This window comes from Eptesicus fuscus, chromosome 13, assembly GCF_027574615.1.
Source record: "Eptesicus fuscus isolate TK198812 chromosome 13, DD_ASM_mEF_20220401, whole genome shotgun sequence".
Taxonomy (NCBI): Eukaryota; Metazoa; Chordata; class Mammalia; order Chiroptera; family Vespertilionidae; genus Eptesicus; species Eptesicus fuscus.
This window is the reverse complement of record NC_072485.1, coordinates 51475488-51494828: the sequence shown is the minus strand read 5'-3', so window position 1 is coordinate 51494828 and position 19341 is coordinate 51475488. Positions and strand designations below refer to the sequence as shown.

The window sequence follows — 19341 nt, the reverse complement described above, 5'->3', positions numbered from 1 at the left end:
TGGACATGTAATATTCATTATTACTCAACTATCTAGATGACATTCTGTAACAATTGCTTAATTTCTGGAAAAATATTTCTAAACAACTTAAGTATGCCAATAGCTTTTGTACAGGCCTCTCTTTTGGTCACACACAGTGAGGGAATAAGGTGGGAGTGGATACAAACAAGGCTAGCTTTAGACTAGAGTGAGCTATCTAAAGGCTATCAAATGTTAGTTAAATAAATTATGATCCACTTATATGATGGAATACCTTACTATTATGCAGACATTTAAAAGCATGTGACATGAAGAAACATTTGTGGCATAATGTTTAAATTAAAGAGTAGATTAAAATAAGCATATATAATTTGATACAATTTTTTTGTGGCAGTTTATTTTGTTGAGATATTAATTCTACGTGTTCTCCTATTCCCCTGCCCCTCGCCCCCATCCAAGCAGGTATCTGGATCTCAGGTTTTTATAAGGCAAAAATCAAAAGCTGCTTGGAGACAACATAAGCTCTCCTTGTCTTCTGAAATGAGAGGAATGCCTTTAAGGGTAAGGTAGAAGAGAGGTTTAGAAGTCAGTAGCCCATTGGTTAAGTGAACAGCTAAGACTTCTGTTTAGCTCTGTGACAGAGCAGAGGATGGTGGCACAACCCCAGAGATGAAGGCTGCACCTGGGTGCAGGGGCTGCCAGATTCACTCACTTGATTCCAGACTGTTGAATTCCAATGATGGGAAAGGAATATTGGAGTCATCAGACCTGAAGGGAAGATGGCACATAAAAGGGAATTTCAGCAGTAAATCAATGTGTAAAGGTGATCAAATAATTTGAGGTAATCCCAGATATTTCCACAACAATTATGGCCCTAGTAACTTTGTACAATCCTATATGGAGAGGAAATGCTCAATAATAATAAAGATTTAGTTTCCACCAGCATGGCACGATGGTAGCTCAGGGTTAGATTCAAGTTGATATAAAGAAATGCAGTCTTTCTTTCTATGGAGTAGGAGTCTCACCCACAATGTATATACAGACAATATATTACAAATTATAAATACTGGAAAATATGTTCTCAGGATAATTTCCTTCCATTCTTTAAGGAGATATTGTTGTAAGGGAAAAAAAAATCACTAAAATTTTAACTGTGATTTCCTCTACCTATTGGATGACGGGATTATTCCTCATACGGTGCATTTGAAAAAATAAATAAATGTATATTCCTTTTATAATTGAAAAGAATTATAAGAACAACTGCAAAATGATTTTTTTCTTAGATATCTGAGCAGGTACAAAACAGGGAAGGGCATATATCATAATCTTAGGGTTCTATTTTCCAGCTGTTTTAGACCTACTAATATTGTTCCTAGAAGCATAATATACACTAAACATCAAGAAAAGGTAACAGGTTTTTCTCATATTAAAAAAAAAGTATTATAGACCACCTGCACCCTGTAAAAATATAAAATATTATTGTATCCGTCAGAGTGCCAGCAAGAAACAGATGGCACACTCAAAAGGGGCTACTGAAGGGAGTATAATCAGAATGTGGGTAGGAAAATAGCAAGAGATGATGCCGTACCACTGCCAACCTGGTGCCAACATGGAGAGAGAAGGGGTAATAAATACTTTATCTCCTACTGCCTTCTGATCTCCTGTTGGCACCCTCTATCAGCTGAGCTTAACCAGAAGCCAGAGAGGAAGGGACATTGCTGCTGTAATCCATAAAGGGTGAAGTAGATACATAGAGGTAACAGAGAATATCTAGCATGGTCACATTAAAGTGCAAGCAATTCTACAATTTTACTGTAAATATTTTCAAATTTAAAAATTCTACTAGAAGAGTACTAAAAACAACAAGTTTTAGATATCCATCTTTGGTACCATGCAATGTATGGATTAAAATACTCATTATATAGTATTTTTATAATAGTGGAGACTTGGAAATAATCTAATTACCACCCATAATTAAGTAATTTATTAGATTTCTACACAAGGGAATACTATGCAACTGTTGAAAACAATACAGATCATTACTTATGTATAAGAAAAGATGGCCGTCCTAGCCAGTTTGGCTCAGTGGATAGAGTGTCGGCCTGTGGACTGAAAGGTCCCAGGTTTGATTCCGGTCAAGGGCATGTGCCCGGGTTGTGGGCTCGATTCCCAGTAGGGGGAGTGCAGGAGGCAGCCGATGAATGATTCTCTCTCATCATTGATGTTTCTATCTCTCTCTCCCTCTCTGAAATCAATAAAAATATATTTAAAAACAAACAAACAAACAAAAAAGAATGCACAATTTCCAAAAAAGAAAAGACGGCCATACTTTTTAAGTGTACTATTCATTCAGTAATACTCATTAAGCAGTTAGTATGTGCCAGGCATTGTGCTAGGTGCTGGAGAAACAAAAGAGAAAAATCTGTTAATTTAAATCTGTTATTTTAATCCACTAAATTAACAGTGATTTTTAAAAAATGACAACTAATATTGTTGAATTTAATGAGGAGGACACTCATATACTATTGTTCAGAGTAAATTGGTAAAACATTTCTGGAGGGCAATGAGCACTTTTTATCAGAAGCCTTAGAAATATCCATTTCATTTGACTCTGCAATTCCATTTTTATGAATTTACTAGAGGCCCGATGCACGAAATTCGTGCAAGAGTAGGCCTTCCTTCCCCTGGCTGCCAGCATTGGCTTCCCTCTGGCACCCGGGACCCAGGCTTCCCATAGAGGGAGGCCCTGCCCACCCGCTGTAGCCCATTGGTCAGTGGCCTGGGCCTCCTTCTGCGGGTCGATCATGGGATGATAGCCAGGCCCCCAATCAATTGCATCACACCCGCCTTGGCTGGCCTGATGCCAGTGGGTGTCATAGCGTGGTCCCAGATGGTCATCCAGATGGTCATCTGGGTGGCCGTTCTGCTGTTCGGTTGTTTGGTCGATTTGCATATTAAGCTTTTATTATACAGGATTCTAAAGAAGGGAACAGAGATGTACACGAAAAAAATATATCAAACAGCTCATAAATAAGTTGCTTGCGAGAAGGGGTACTTAAATATTAAATAGGGACTTCGGTAAATAAAATATATGGACATAAGGCGAAATACTAGGAAGCTGTGTTTAACCTGGAAAATGTTTAACATGGAAAAATGTCCAAAATATATGTGAAAGTGTTTAAAAAGAGTGATACTCAATTGTCCCAAACTTGAACAAATCACTTAAGTGATCTGAGTGTTACTTCATCTTCAAAGCTCACATCCTAAGGATCCTTTCCTTTTTTTAAAATATATTTTTATTGATTTCAGAGAGGAAGGGAGAGAGAGAAACATCAATGATGAGAGAGAATCATTGATCAGCTGCCTCCTGCACACACCACGCTGGGGATCTACTGGGAATCGAACCATGACCTCCTGGTTCATAGGTGGATACTCAACCACTGAGCCATACCAGCCAGACCTCCTTAAGGATCCTTCCAACTCTTACCTGAGTCTAGGTACTCATCCTTTCTTCATTATAAAGAAAATAAGTCATCGTTGGCAGTCGGTAGATGTTAGGTTGCCAACTGCTTGCAGTGTCCTCAACTATTTAATCTTAGAGACTTATTAATGCTCTCAAAAGAGAAAATACGTATTTCTGAAGAAAGTGTCCATTTTTTTCTCAGTGACCTCATCAATCAGGAACCAGGCTTGGTTTGCGGTGGGGGGGGGGGGTGGGGGGGTGAGCGCACAGAAAGACATTAATGCCCTCAAAAAGTTCAGTCTGATGGGAGGAAACCAATAATAATGACGATGACCAATGACAACGGGCCTTGACAGATAAGTTCTCCTTTTGGATTCCAACGTGGACAGGAAAGCATGTACACAGACAACATACTCCAGTCAGAGGATTACGGTTGGCCCAGAAGACGGGCCATTATTTTGTGGCCTTTCTCGTGGCAGTCTCGTTCTTCTCCCAGTCACGCAACCCACCAACTCTCTGTGGATGGTAAACTGAGAGGTTGAGCTGCACTCTCCATCACCCGAGTCGCAGCGGTCTTCCCGAGCGATGTCAGGGGCATCCGGCCGGGCCAGTGAGAAACTGGAGGGTATCTGCAACACACAGGTAAATCGCGAGGATGGAGGAAGCGTAACTTGGTCCTGGCCGCCCAGCAGCTCTTCGGGGAGCCGCGGACACGCTGGCCCGGGATTTCCCGCCAATCTCAGGGCCGCCTTCTCCGAGGCCCCGCCCACCTCCGAACGTCAGCGCCCCGAGGGCGGGGGAGCGTTGGGAGCCGATCGATGTCTCTGGGATAGAATGCTCGGCCCTGCGCCTCTGCCGTCAAAATGACGTAGGCTTCCCTGCAGATCGCCGAGCGGTAGTTTCGGCAGCGCTCCCGGATCGGCAGCTTTGCAGGAGGAGCGGGCAGCCAGGGCCGCGTCGGAACCATGGTGCGTTGGATTCCAAGCCTGGGCAGGGTTGGGGCAGAGGTCCGCTAACTGGCCGGTGGCGAGCCGCGTCTCCAGTCAATCCTTAAGAGGGGCCGGGGTCCACGGGGCGCGGAAACCAGAGACGACGCGAGGGTTCGGGCAGTGATTCAGCATCTCCGGCCTGGCCGGGAGAGGGGCGGTCGGGAGTCGGGGCGGCCTTTATCCCGGGTTTGTTTCACTTTCGGCCGGGCCTCAGACGCTACTTCCTCCGTGAACTAGCCTAGTTCGCCCTTCACATTCTCTCAGTGTAGTAGACACTTGGCAGTACTGAGTGATCCCTCGTGCTCTGCGTGGGGGGGAAAGGGAGGAGAAAACAGGGATTTGAGTTGGAGGCCTCCTGGTACTGCGATTGCGGACTTGACCCCAGGGTTTGGGTTCCGGTACCGCGTGCATTTTCCTGCTGTGTCCATCTAATTGCCCTCTCCCCTAGAACTCCAGGAGGAAAAGCCATTTTCAGTCACCTAGTTTTACAGACGAGTAAACCAAGGCTGAGAGGAGATGTGATGTTATCAGGATTACAACATGGGTCTCAGGGCTTCCAGTATTCAACCTGTTCACCCGCATGATTATTCTCTCAAGGACTGTTCTGGTAGACTTCCTTTTAATACCGTCATTAAAGCAGTCATGGTTCTGTCGCTGTAGCTATTTGTGTCCACTGCTACCTTCCTGAGGACATTTTTGTGTTTATTCATTCAATATGAATGTCTGTACCTACAAGGCACTGTTTTAAGTATGGTGAGCATTCAAAGATAAAATAGACATGCCCCTAATCATAATATAAGGAAGAAAGGATGTGGGGTAAAGAACTGGTGGGAGTATGTGTTGGGGGAATGTTGGAAGAAAAGATGGAGAAACTTCAAGAGAGAGACCTTTGAGCTAAATTTTCAAAAAGGCATGCTTTTGATTATTTATTAAAGCTGGTATAAGGGAAGAACATAAGCAAAGATATGAAGGAAAGTTGACACACATGAACTTATGTAATTGACTGAACCCAAAAGGAGTGCTATGGTCTTTGGTAGGATTGGAAGTTGGGAAGATAGGACCCATCTAGATCTGCTTCCTCCCTCCCCCACTAGCTCATGGTATATGTAGAATTGGCTTGCAACTAAGTACATACAGTAGTAATCTTACAATAAGATTGTATTAACAGCATTGTATTAATGTTGAATGGGAACAGATGGGAAAACTTTTTTAAAAATATATTTTTATTGATTTCAGAGATTAAGGGGGGGAGAGAGATAGAAACATCAATGTTGAGAGAGAGTCATTGATCAGCTGCCTCCTGCATGCCCCACACTGGGATTGAGCCTGCAATCCCAGCATGTGCCTGGCTGGCAATGGAACCGTGACCTTCTGGTTCATAGGTCAGTGCTCAACCACTGAGCCACACCAGCTGGACAGGAAAACATTTTTTTCTTTAATAATAGAGCTAGTTAAGAGTTGGGATTTGTAATGTTCTTATATTAATAGGTCTATTTTCTTTTACTTTCAGTTTCGCAACCAGTATGACAATGATGTCACTGTTTGGAGCCCTCAGGTAAATGTTTTATACAATTTCTATGAAGTGGCTTTTGGTGGCTGCAGTATGTTTAGAAATTCAAGAGATTGTAGGCTGTGAGAAAATGGAATAGAATAACTGGACATTCCTGGGCCCTAAATTTATCATTAAAGTAGGTTTTCTGGTTTAAAAATAATCATTTGAGATTTAACTATGCTCACCTGAGATTTGGGAACTCTAATTTTAAATTTATAAAAGAATCTTGTAGATGACTCTAAGATATTTTGTTATTTTTTTCTTTAGGGCAGGATTCATCAAATTGAATATGCAATGGAAGCTGTCAAACAAGGTTCAGCCACAGTTGGTCTAAAATCAAAAACCCATGCAGTATTGGTTGCATTGAAGGTAAGTAAGTAAAGCAATAAGTGTTTCTTCCTCGTTTAGAAAAACAGAACTATCAAGCATAAGTTTCACTGTATAGATAATAAAATTTTAAACTTGTTTGTATGTTTTATAATGTCTGTATTTAGAGAGCACAGTCAGAGCTTGCCGCTCATCAGAAAAAAATTCTCCATGTTGACAACCATATTGGTATTTCAATTGCGGGACTTACTGCTGATGCTAGACTGCTATGGTGAGTATGATCATGAAAAACAAGCAACATCCCTTTTGATTTATCATTGATTCCATTTCTAGAGAAGAACAAGTTAAGGTATGTTAGAGAGTTCTCTACCAGAGTATTTATAAGTTATGATTGTGAATACCTTAGTGGATTTGGGCTCAGTTATTAAGCACTCCATTTCTTGATTCCTATAATAGTAACAAATAGAATTAAGCATATTAGCACATTTGAGAAATCCCTGAATAATGTGAAACTTAGTAACTCAGGGTATATTGTTTGAGATGATGTTTTGTCTAAGAAGAGCTTGACAACTTTTGTCTGATTTCTGAGAAACAGCCGAACTACCCTTGCTTTCTTTAATACACCAGAATTTATTTTTTGAAAAACTTTTACTGCGTAGTATACACAGGTGAATCAGATATAGATCTATAATGAAAGGTAGAAAGTGGAGAGTAATAGGTAGATGTTTGTGGGAGTCCAAAGGAAATGAAAATTATTTCTAGTTGAAAGGCATTATGTAAATGAAGAGCTAGGGCTTTGAAATCACACAGAATGAGTTTACTTCCCGCCTATACACTTAGTATCTGAGATTGGGCTAGTTGTTTAAACTCGCAGTTTTTTTAGTATTATTTTTTTCAAGGTTATTGTTAAGTAGCCTAATATGTAGAGCACTTAACAGTACCTTCAGGTAATATGTGAGTGTGTGTATTGGGATATGGGAGGTAATAAGCCAAAACTAATATGTTTAAGTCTGTGACTTAAATAGGGAAGAAAGAATATAACCACTAAGGGGAAATAGTAATGCTAATGTTTAAGATTTGTAAGTTATCCAGCTATCTGTTCTATAGTGACAACATTATTGATTTCTGGCAGTTCTTGAAAATGTAAAATATATTTCACTGTCAAACATTTTATTTAACCCAATCTGTCTAAAATGTCATGTCAACATGTAATCAGTATAAAAACTACTGAGATATACATTGTTTTTTATACTAAGTCTTTGAAATTTCATGTGTATTTGGTACTTATGATACATTTCAATATAGACCATCTACTTTTTAAGTGCTCAGTAGTCACATGTGATTAGTACGTGCAATATTGGGGCAATGCAGTCTGAGACAGCCTTGGGAAGTGGACTTAAATAAAGTACTGAGCAAAGAGCTTGGTTCCTACAGTTAGCATTTAATCATCAGATGTGACATGCACACAAATTGGACAAAGCAACACAGAAAGAAAGGTAGATATCTGTTGTTTATCCTCTTGGCTTTTATAGTTAGGCATGAATTCCCTTTTCCCCAATGTCAGACATGCTTGAATCTTGTCAGATTTAGCGGTGAGATTCAATAGTCAGGAACAAGTAATAGTATCTTAGTATGGATTCTATTTTTTGCAATTGCTCTATTGGGGAAATTTTAGTTTTCAAGAAAAAACAGTAAACTTGTTCCTGGCTAAAGACAGAATTCAAGATAATCTTTTTGATAGTGGGAAGGATAAGAGAAGAGAGAATGTTCTTTTTCTCTCGCTCAGCCTTCTCTCTATTCTATAAAGTGCCCTGAAACAAAGGTTTTCTAAAGGAATATTTTAGTTGAGTGAGGGTTTTTGTTGTTGTTGTTTTTAAACTTCATGTACTCCCCTACCCCCAGAGTTTGGTATAAAAACGCATCCTTCCATGTCTTTCTGGTTCACTTATATGAATGTAATCCATGTAAGTGTTTGGAAGAAAGCAAAATGAAATCAAACTACTTAATTAGATTTGAATAACTCTGTGATTTGAAATTACTAATTTTTCTTGTTTCTTTTTTAGTAATTTTATGCGCCAGGAGTGTTTGGATTCCAGATTTGTATTTGACAGACCTCTTCCTGTGTCTCGTCTCGTAGCTCTAATTGGAAGCAGTATCCTTTTTACGTTAGAATTTTGGACATGAACTTGAAAGAATTTTGATAGTTAATCCTTTATGTTATTTTTTAGAAATATTGTAGTGTATAACATAGGTAATATTGCAGGAAAAGGTTAGTTTTCAATAACAATGTTTAAAATTTAGAAAGAGAATTAGGGGAACTTTTACTATGGAAGAATGGGTTCTAAAATATGGAATTGGTTTGCTCTATCATTAGCCCTTATAAGCAATTGATATTTTGCAGACATAGATAAGTTAATTTCAGTAAAACTAACCAAGAGGAGATTTAAACGTTGTTGTTGTTTTTTTGTTCTGGATGTCCTAAAAATATTCTTGACTGCTTATATCCAAAACAAATGAAATTCTCTTTATGAGAAGAAAACATTTTGTGAATAGTTGAACATTTTTTGGTGGATAGTTGAGCATTTTTTTAATAGTAGGCCAGAGAAATATTGCTCTGTTTTCTTTTTCCAATGGTAGATTATGCAGAAATTAAAAAAATCAAAGTTCTTTGTTAATAATGTTTAATCTGAAAAGAAAGATAGTATTTTATTTCTTGTTAGAACAGGCTCTTTAACTAGTTTAAGAGACCCAGATACCAACACAAAGATATGGCCGAAGACCATATGGTGTTGGACTGCTTATTGCTGGTTACGATGTAAGTTCACAGAGTATTTTTTACATTTTAATGATTTTTTAAAAACTGACTAGAAATTTTCTAATTTTTAGCTCAATGAAAATCATGAATTATGTGGTGTTTCTCCTCCCCACCCCCACCCCCCCCATTTGTAGGATATGGGCCCTCATATTTTCCAAACCTGTCCGTCAGCTAACTATTTTGACTGCAGAGCTATGTCCATTGGAGCCCGTTCTCAATCAGCTCGTACTTACTTGGAGAGACATATGTCTGAGTTTATGGAGTGTAAGTGATTTTTATTTGCCCCCTCCAGTCTTTATATAATGAATTAACACAGCTTCCTAAATGAAGAAAACTACCAGTCTTACAGTAAGAATTTTTTTAAAAATTAAGCCTGTGAAGTGTTTATTATTTCTGTTATACATGCTAGTTGTTAGCCCTTCTAACTACCACAGTAGTTACATTCACTAATAGGACTTTTTTAAATACAAATATGTGTCCCCAACCTTGAAGACTTGATTCAGTTGTTCTGAAGTGTGCCCCCCAACACTGTTTGCAACTGTTACCTTTCTAGGCTCTGTTCTTACTTTTAGCCACACAGACATTTCTGCATAAACATGTAAAAACTCAGTGTAGCTATAGGAAAGAAAGGTAAAAGATGTGAGATGGCCCTAGCTGGTTTGGCTTAGTGGATAGAGTGTCGACTGCAGACTGAAGGGTCCTGGGTTCAATTCCACTCGGGCACGTGCCCGGATTTCGGGCTCGATCCCCATGCAGGAAACAGCTGGTCAATGATTCTCTCTCATCATTGATGTTTCTATCTCTCTCTCCCTCTCCCTTCCTCTCTGAAATCAATAAAAATATATTGTAAAAAATATGAGATGATAGGGCAGGTTTTCAAGTGCTTTGCTTATGCAAAGGTCTTGAATTTTAACACATGCTTTTTAAATCGTTTATTGAGGTGATCATGTGGGTTTCCCCTTTCATTCTATTGTGGTATATTGCACTAGTTGACTTTGAATGTTAAACCATCTTTGCATTTCTGGGAGAAATCTCTCTTGGTCATAGTGTATAATATAAATTATATGTATAAGTGCTTATATAAACATATAAATGTTTCTAGATTCAGTTTGCTGTGTTTTGTTGAGTTTTTTTGTGTCTATATTCTTAAGACAAATTGACCTGTAGTTTTATTCTCTTGTGATGTCTCTGTCTAGTTTTGCTACAAGCCTTTGAGCTTTACATTTGTGAATCAGTATTTTGATTTAGCTTAGCATAAGGAAAAGTCAAATGCAGTAACAAACCATGTGTCCTCACTAAATAAAACAATAATCAGCAATGTTATCATTACTAGAAGATTATAGGACTAAACATTAAACTTTTGGCTGTTTTTATTGTGATATATTTAATGGAATTAAGAAATAATTGTTAATTTATTATATATAGGCAATTTGAATGAACTGGTTAAGCATGGTCTGCGTGCTTTAAGAGAGACACTTCCGGCAGAACAAGACCTAACTACAAAGGTAAATACCATGTTTTCCAATTGTAGATATTAACATTACAGTTTAATCATTAATTGCATAAATTTAAGTAATAGAGGAGTGTATGCTTACAGTTCTTTATTTTGGGAGATGGTTGCCTTGGCTCATTCTTTTTTTTAAGCTTTTCATTTAGTGATCTGATTTTGAAATTATTTTTGACTTTTTTTTTTTTTATAAAGCCAATAGGTCTGGTATAGAATGTTCTTTATTCTTTCAGTAGATGGGAGTATCTTACTAATTTAGTTGACAAATATATGTAGCACATCCCACATGCAGGCACTAAACATTGAAAATATAGTAAGCACTAGAGGCCCGGCACATGAAATTTGGGCCTGGATACGGTCCCTAGGCCGGGCCTGCGATCAGGGCCATCTTCTCTGGCTGCCAGCAGCTGGCCCTGCCGCCACCCACCCCCAGTTCCCTGTTCGCCATTGGGTGATCAGACCCTGCCGGCTGTGGGGAAGGGCTGAGAAGTTGGCCGTTCCCGCCCCAGCCATGGGTCGCCCTCTGTGTGTGGGGTGAATGGCATGTCAGGGGCCTTGGCCTGGTGCTGCCCATGTCCTCGCCACCCACCCCTGGTTCCATGTTCGCCATTGGGTGATGGAGGCCTGCTGGCCGAGGAAAGGGACCAAGAGGTGGTCACTGCGCCTCTTAGTGACTGGTCGAGCAGTTGTTCTTGTCTTTCTGCCATTAGGGTCAATTTGCATATTACCCATTTTATTATTTTATTAGGATAATAAAACATCTTGGCTTTTATGACACCTATATCCAAGTGGCGGGAGATAGTGTACCCATAAGTAAGTTATCCTATCTAATAAAAGAGTAATATGCAGATTGATCATCACTGCAACACACAATATAGCTGCCCCCGTGTGGTCAAAGATCCTGCCCCCATATGGACACAAGATGGCCACCACAAGATGGCCAGCAGGAGAGGGCAGTTGGGAGGCACCCGGCCTGCAAGGGAGGGCAGTTGAGAGGGACCAAGCCTGCAAGGGAGGGCAGTTGGAGGTGATCAACCCTGCAGGAGAGGGCAGTAGGGGTGACCAGGCCGGCAGAGGAGGGAAGTTGGGGGCAAACAGGCTGGCAGCAGAGTGGTTAGGGGGTGATCAGGCTGGCAGGCAGAAGCGGTTAGGGGCAGTCAGGAAGGCAGGCAGGCAAGCAGTTGGGAGCCAGCAGTCCTGGATTGTGAGAGGAGTGTCCGACTGCCCGTTTAGGCCCGATCGGGCCTAAACGGGCAGTCGGACATCCCTTGAGGGGTCCCAGATTGGAGAGGGTACAGGCTGGGCTGAGGGACAACCCCCCTCCGTGCACGAATTTCGTGCACCGGGCCTCTAGTGTAGTATATAGATGGTAACACTATAGAAACAATGAAACAGGGTAAGAGGAGAAAGAATTACCAATTGGATGTAGGAAGGAGGTATGGTGGGTATAATTTAAAATAGGTGTCCAGGATGGCCTCACTCAGAAAGTGGAATGTGCCCTGCTAGTAAGAATCAACCAATGAATGAATAAATAAGTGGAACAACAAATCTTTATCTCTCAAAATCAATTTTAAAAGAAAGAAAGAGCCCAGCCGGTGTGGCTCAGTGGTTGAATGTCAACCTATGAACCAGGAGGTCACGGTTCAATTTCTGGTCAGGGCACATGCCTGGGTTGTGGGCTCAATCCCCAGGGTGGGATTTGTAGGAGGCAGCCGATCAATGATTCTCATCATTGATGTTTCTCTCCCTCTCTCTTCCTCTCTGAAATCAATAAAAATATATTTAAACAACAAAAAAGAAAGTGGAACTTGAGGAAAAGATCTAAAGGAAGTGAGTGAGTAAGCCATACACATGACTAGAGCATGCTTATTCCAGGGAATGCAAGTGCAAGGGCCTTGGGTCCAGAATGTTTCTAGTATTGAAGACAAGGAGGCTGATAGTGTTTGAGTTAGTGATCAAGAAGAAGTGAAGAAAGGAAGTTAGGTAATGGATTGACTATGTCCTATGTTAAGTACTTTGGATTATACTATGAGTAGGCTGTTAGAGTTTGAGCAGAGGAACACCATGATTTGATTTAGGTTTTAAACAACTCTGGCTGCTATTTTGAGAACAGATTCTAGTGGGAGCTTGGGTGAGAATATTTTTAAGACTGTTACAGTAATTCAGGTGAGAGATAGTTGCAGGTTAGGCAGAGTCATAGAGTTTGAGATGAAGAGAAGGGGTTCAACTTTGGATATGTTTTGAAATTATAGCTAAAAAGTTTGCTAACAATATGGTTGTGAGGGTGAGATGGGCGGGGGGAATGTCTTAAAAGTTTGGGGCCCAGTAAAAGAAAGGTATTTTTGATTTACTGAGATAGATAAAAAAGAGGAAGAAATAGGTTTTGGGGTAGAAGTTGTGGGGGGAAATCAGGAAGTTAGTTTAGGACATATAAAATTTGGAATGCCTATTGTTTGCCCATTTGGCTATACAGAGTAAGCAGTTATCAGATGAGCATCCCCGGGATTTTGGTGGAGAATGGTTTAGCCTGGAGTTACAAATCTTAGAGAAACTAGAGGCCCAATGCAAGAGTAGGCCTTCCTTCCCCCTGCCGGCACCGGCTTCCCTCTAGCACCAGGACCCGGGCTTCCCTCCGGCCGCCGGCTTCATCCAGAAAGGCTTTATCCAGAAAGTCGTCTGGAAGGATGTCTGGTCTAATTAGCATATTACGTTTTTATTATTATAGATGGCTTTTAGAGACTGGACTGGATGAGATTGCTAAAGGAATTGAATAGTTAGACAAGAGGTTTGAAGACTGGGGAAGGGCACTCTAACCTTTAGAGATTGAGAAGTGAGTAGGTATTAGCAAAAAGGTCTGAAAAAGATGGCCAGGGAGGTAGGAGGAAAAATTGGAAAAAGAGGCATCCTTAAAAGCAAATGAAGAAACTATTTCAAGGAGGAGGAAATGAAAAATTGCTAATAGATTAAGGAAGATGTGGATTGAGAATTAATCATTAGGTTAGCAGTTATGTCTCTGGAGACTTGAGTGTACAGTCTTAATGGTGTGGCAAAAGCCTGACAGGAATGGAATCAGGACAGAATGGGAGAAGAGGAATTGATGGACAGCTCTTTGAAGGGTATGAGAAATGGGATGGTGGCTAAAAGAGAAAAAAAGTAGTTTGGTTATTTTGTATTTTTAAAAAACCTTTTTATTGATTTTTTTAAGAGTGGGAGAGAGATAGAAACATTGATGAAAGAGAAACATCGATTGGCTGCCTCCTGCATGCCCCCTACTGGGGATCAAGCCCACAACCCCGGGCATGTGCCCTGATCTGGAATCGAACCAGTGACCTCTTGGTGCATGGGATGATGCTCAACCAAATGAACCATACCAGCCAGGCTATTTTGGTTTTTTAAGATGGGAGAAATGATAGCATGTCTGCTGCATGAGAATAATTCAGTATAAAAGGAACCATATATGTATGGGAAATTGGAGAAAAACTGCTAGACCAATTTCTTTGAACAGTACACAGGTGGAAAGGTAGATCTTAGAGAAGAAATTGGATGATTCATTCACAGTAACAGGAAGGGAGAGAATGTAGGGACACAGATACAGGAAAGAGTGGATTCTGTGGGAGCTTGTGAATGTTCTCTTCTTAATTTGCTTTTATTTTCTCAGTGAAATAGCAAGGTTTTCATCTGTAAGGAGAATGGGGAATGGTAGAGTTATCCAAGAGAATGGGAGATTGGATGATCTAGGGACCTGTACAGCCCAATGCAGGAACCATTAAAGGCCTCCTTGAAGTTAATGATTATTTATTAAAGTGAGATCAGTCAGAATATTATAAATCCATTTTGTTATAGTGGTTAGATAATTATTTAGTATGTATATGAAAACTTTATAGCCTGCATAATTTTTTCTAAAATAAATTTTCCTGTTGTAAAAATAATACTCTTTTTTAAAAAAATTAGGAGCCCTGTCCAGTGTGGCTCGGTTGGAGCATCATCCCATGCACTGGAAGGTCCCGGGTTTGATTCCTGTTCAGGGCACATACCTGGGTTGCAGGTTCAGTTCTGGTCAGCGTGCATGCGAGAGGCGGGCCAATCAATGTATCTCTCTCACATTGATGTTTCTCTCCCTCTTTTTTTTTTTCTCTCTCTCTTTTCCATGTAGAAAATAGTTGCAAGCCCCCACTATATTCAGCTCTTTAGATCCCAAAACTTACTGTTTCCTTGGTAAGAACCATCATGTCTTAACTTATATGAGAGATAAATTTGATTATTTCTTAGGAGTTAGGCTTACTTCCTAGCTAAGTGTTTTGCTCCCTCCCACTTGTCTGCAGCACATTTCTATTATGAGCCAATGTGCAAATTTTGGGTTTATTCATGATTATCAAAAGTGAGTATTTAAATTGCAAATTACAAGGGCTTACTAGTTAAGTTTTATTTAAGTGCTATATAAATTTTTATTCTACTTCCCTCCCGCTGCCCCCCCCCCCCACGCAACATCTATAATAATAAAAGGATAATATGCTAATTAGACTGGATGTCCTTCCTGACTAAGCCAGGGCCGGAGGGAAGCCAGCCCCGGTTCCGGGTGCCTGGGGCCAGCTGGAGGGAAGCCTGGGTCCCGAGTGCCAGAGGGAAGCTGGTAATGGTAGCCAGGGGAAGGAAGGCCTACTCTTGCACGAATTTTCATGCATCACGCCTCTAGTTTTATCAAAAGCATTTTTCAACCTAAATTCTCTCGATTTTTAAATTTTTACCTTTTCCTCTTCTCAGAATGTGTCCATTGGAATTGTTGGTAAAGACTTGGAGTTTACGATTTATGATGATGATGATGTGTCTCCATTCCTGGAAGGCCTTGAAGAAAGACCACAGAGAAAGGCACAGGTATATAACTAATCGTGACACAAGAAGCTTTAGTTCTATAGTAAACTTCCTTCTACAACTGTGTAAATCTACCATTTTTGTCTTTAATTATTGAGATAAGCTCGTAATTCAAATGGCAATAGGAAAACTAAGCTGAGTAAAGTAAAATACTGAGGGGGGATTGGTCTCCATAAACACAAAAAGGGTTGATTAGTTATATATTTTATATTTCTCACTATTCTGTGGGTTGACTGGGACTCAGCTAGATGGTTCTTTTGCTGGTCTCACTTGGGTCTCTAACACATTGCAGTCTGTCCAAGATGGTTTTACTTACATGTCTTTACTCACACTTTCTAGGTATCTTACAGAGACAGTTAGAAGGCTGGGCCCTCTGCTGGAATGGCTGGGCCTCTGCCCATGTAGTCTTGGGGCCTTTCTTTCCCAAGGGTCTCTTCAGCAGAGTGGCAGCTCAGAGTTTACAAAAATTCAAAAGCTGCTAGGCATTCTTAAGACTGAGGCCCAGGACTGGCACAGCATTACTTCAGCACATTTTGTTGACTAAAGCAAGTCATAGGGCCAGCCAGGAGTCCATAGTAGTGGGAACAGAGATTAACTGGGGGCCAGCTTTGGAAACTAAGTTAGCTCTTCACAAATACTGAGAAAGGATCAAGACGTGTTGGTGAATCTCATATTAAATGTTGGTCTTTTATATTGGATATTTAGAATGCACATTTGCTATTTATATATGCTTTATTTGCTATTGAAAATAAAGTGTCCTGTTCAGAAATTTCTTCTACAGCATTAGTTTCTTTTCAATTTGAAAAGGGTATTGTTGGTATTTGGAGAAGCAAGATTTGCATTATTGAAACTGCTGTTGGAAGGCTTTTTATTCTTGAGCAAGATAAAGTATGATAAAATGCTAGAATTGTTCAATGATGCTTAGGTTTTCAGAATTATAACACTATATCTATTTAAAAAACAATAACCTTTGTCTAGAAATTTCAACAGGACAATGAACTAAAACAAAACATCCTAACCCCTTTTTCTCATAGATTTCTTTATAATGTAATATTGCATATTTTCTTTTTTCTTCCTCTTAAGCCTGCTCAACCTGCTGATGAACCTGCAGAAAAGGCTGATGAACCAATGGAGCATTAAGTGATAATCCCCCAGTCCATATTTGTATTAGCAAATGTGTAAGAATGCAGGAACATGTACTGATGACAGAAATCTATTACTTTTAACCAAAAGGTGCAGTGGTGGAATGGTATGTTTTAGGAATCAGTCCAGATGTGAGGAATTGCAAGCAGCTTCACTGAAACCATATAATGGAATGCTTTTTTTTTTTTTTTTTTTTTTTGGAGAGGGTCTATATAATCATTTTCTAGAAAGTACAGTTGCCTTTACTAATGTTTTTATATGAAGAACATAGTGTCTTTCTGGTTTTAAATACAACTGTGAAATAAAATTGTTTCATCTGGTATATTGGTTTTTTGTTTGTTTTTTAAATAGTTTCAACTATATAAATAGTAGTCTGAGATTACATGTAGTCATTTACCATGTTTGTAAAATAAATTGTCTTATTTTTAGTGGTGGGGGAAAATAATACCTATTATCTATCACAGCCTTAAACCAATTTCCCAGTGTATGGACTGGCTGCATGAGAATTCATGGAGGTTTGGTTTAGAATATTCACAGGTAAGTGGTGTGGGTTTTTTTCCAACCAACAGATGGCAGTAGTGATACCTCTGGTCTCATGGAGGGAATTTTTTGCAACAGTAACAAAAGGGAAATTTTAATCTGAAACCTTCATTTCTGCTTATCCCTCCCCAGCCACATTCTGGCATAATCTCTAGTCTGCCTTCCATTATCCTGTGAGCTATGTAGCAAGAAACAGTACTGCAAAACAATTTTTATCTTTTAAGATTCATATCTTTCTGGAGGGAACTTGGACTTTAGACCTAATTTGACTAATTAGCTGCTATTGGCTTTGGACAAGTTATTTAGCCCTAATTAAGAAAATACTTTGGCCGAAACCGGTTTGGCTCAGTGGATAGAGCGTCGGCCTGCGGACTCAAGGGTCCCAGGTTCGATTCCGGTCAAGGGCATGTACCTTGGTTGCGGGCACATCCCCGGTAGGGGGTGTGCAGGAGGCAGCTGATCGATGTTTCTCTCTCATCGATGTTTCTAACTCTTATCCCTCTCTCTTCCTCTCTATAAAAAATCAATAAAATATATTTTAAAAAAAAGAAAGAAAGAAAATACTTTGGCCCTGAGCAGTTTTTCTCAGTGGTTAGAGCGATGGCCCACAGACCAAAAGGGTCACAGGTTCCATTCCTGGTCTAGGATGCATACCTTGGTTGCAGTTTGATTCCCAGCCGAGAAGCAACCAATTGATGTATCTATCTCACATCGATGTTTCTCTCTCTGTCTGTCTTTCTCCTCCCCCTCTGCCTTCCCTTCTGCTCTCTCTAAAAATCAATGGAAAAAATATCCTCAGGTGAGGATTTAAAAAAAAAAATACTTTAGAGAATTATTTTGAAGGTTAAATCAGAGATTTTATCTGTAAATATCTTGTATATTAAAATCAATTTATAAAATGGTAGTTTAATTTTGTTCTAGGTTGCCCCAAACTTTTTTCTTTGTTTTTTTAATATTTTTATTGATTTCAGAGAGGAAGAGAGAGAGAGATCAATGACTAGAGGCCCGATGCACGAAATTAGTGCACAGGTGTGGCCCCCTAGGCCTGCCTGTGATCGAAGCAGAGCAGGTCCCAGTTGACCTCTGAGCCCTCAGCAGCACCTGGGCCCCAGGCCCCAAACGTCCCCCTCCACCTGAGTCACAGCACCCAAGTCCCCACATGGAGATGCGGTGAGTGTGGCTGGACGCTGCAGGCTGGGGCGCAACGTGGGCCTCTGGGCTGCCCAGCGGTGCTGCACAGAAGCCGAGTGGGCAGCGTGCTCTCTCCCGGCCGGCCTTGCAGACAAGTTCCTGCGCAAACCCACCCCTGACCGGTCCCGGTGGCTGCGGCCTGGCTCACACAGAAGAGGCCACGCAGGTGTGGGGTAGGCTCCTTGTGGGTGTCCAGCACCTGAGCACAGGGACTTCCCCAGCATGCAAGTCCTGGCGTCCTAGGGGAGGGTAGCAGGGGGAGTGAGAGCGAGCTTGGCAGATACCCCACATTCTCACCGCACCTCCATCCCCGTCACCCCACCCCCAGGTAGCCGGTGAAAGATCGCAGCTCCCCAGCTTCCTCAGTTCCCTCACTCCCCCAGGACGCCAGGGCTTGTGTGCTGGGGAAGCCCTTGCGCTCAGGTGCTGGGCACCCACGAGTTGCTGGGTGGTGGCTCTGCCCGCCGCCGCCACTACTGGTCACCATCTGTGAGGTGATCGGTCCCCCGCTTGCACCAGCCTTGGCCTGGTGCCACTCGATCACCTACACCCCCATCCCGCTGCAGTCCCACTCTTGTCGGGGCCCATTGGGGCTGGCAGCTGCTCCACTGCTGCCCGCTGCCAATGCCACATTGCTGATTCCCGCCGTGTTCTGCGCTGGCCCCTAGTGGTCAGTGCACATCATAGTGAGTGGCCAAACAATTTGGCCAACAATTTAGCCCTAATTAAGAAAATACTTTGGCCCTGAGCAGTTTTTCTCAGTGGTTAGAGCGATGGCCCACAGACCAAAGGGTCACAGGTTCCATTCCTGGTTGAACAATTTGCATATTAGGCTTTTATTATATCGGTTATTATATAGGATGAGAAAAAATCATTGGTAGGTTGCCTCCTACCCACCCCCTATTAGGGATCAAGCCTGCAACCCAGGCATGTGCTCTTGAATCGAACCTGTGACCCTTCAGTCTG

The 19341-nt window shown here is 41.0% G+C and overlaps 1 protein-coding gene across 2 annotated transcripts; it reads left to right on the top strand.

Annotated features, from left to right (window-relative positions):
- The first annotated feature begins 4323 nt into the window (after window positions 1–4323).
- Window positions 4324–16966, top strand: PSMA1 (proteasome 20S subunit alpha 1). 2 transcript variants are annotated; one of them, XM_054725504.1, is made up of 11 exons: window positions 4324–4410; window positions 4880–5038; window positions 5942–5986; window positions 6251–6352; window positions 6478–6581; window positions 8374–8462; window positions 9055–9125; window positions 9260–9389; window positions 10551–10630; window positions 15394–15504; window positions 16585–16966. In XM_054725504.1, the coding sequence occupies exons 2-11, from the start codon at window positions 5012–5014 to the stop codon at window positions 16639–16641; spliced, it is 816 nt and encodes a 271-aa protein (XP_054581479.1). In that variant the 5' UTR covers window positions 4324–4410; window positions 4880–5011; the 3' UTR covers window positions 16642–16966. The 2 variants fall into 2 exon arrangements, with proteins under 2 accessions (XP_054581479.1, XP_028015594.1); XM_028159793.2 differs by lacking the exon at window positions 4880–5038 and having other exon boundaries at window positions 4325–4410.
- Window positions 16967–19341: the final 2375 nt, after the last annotated feature.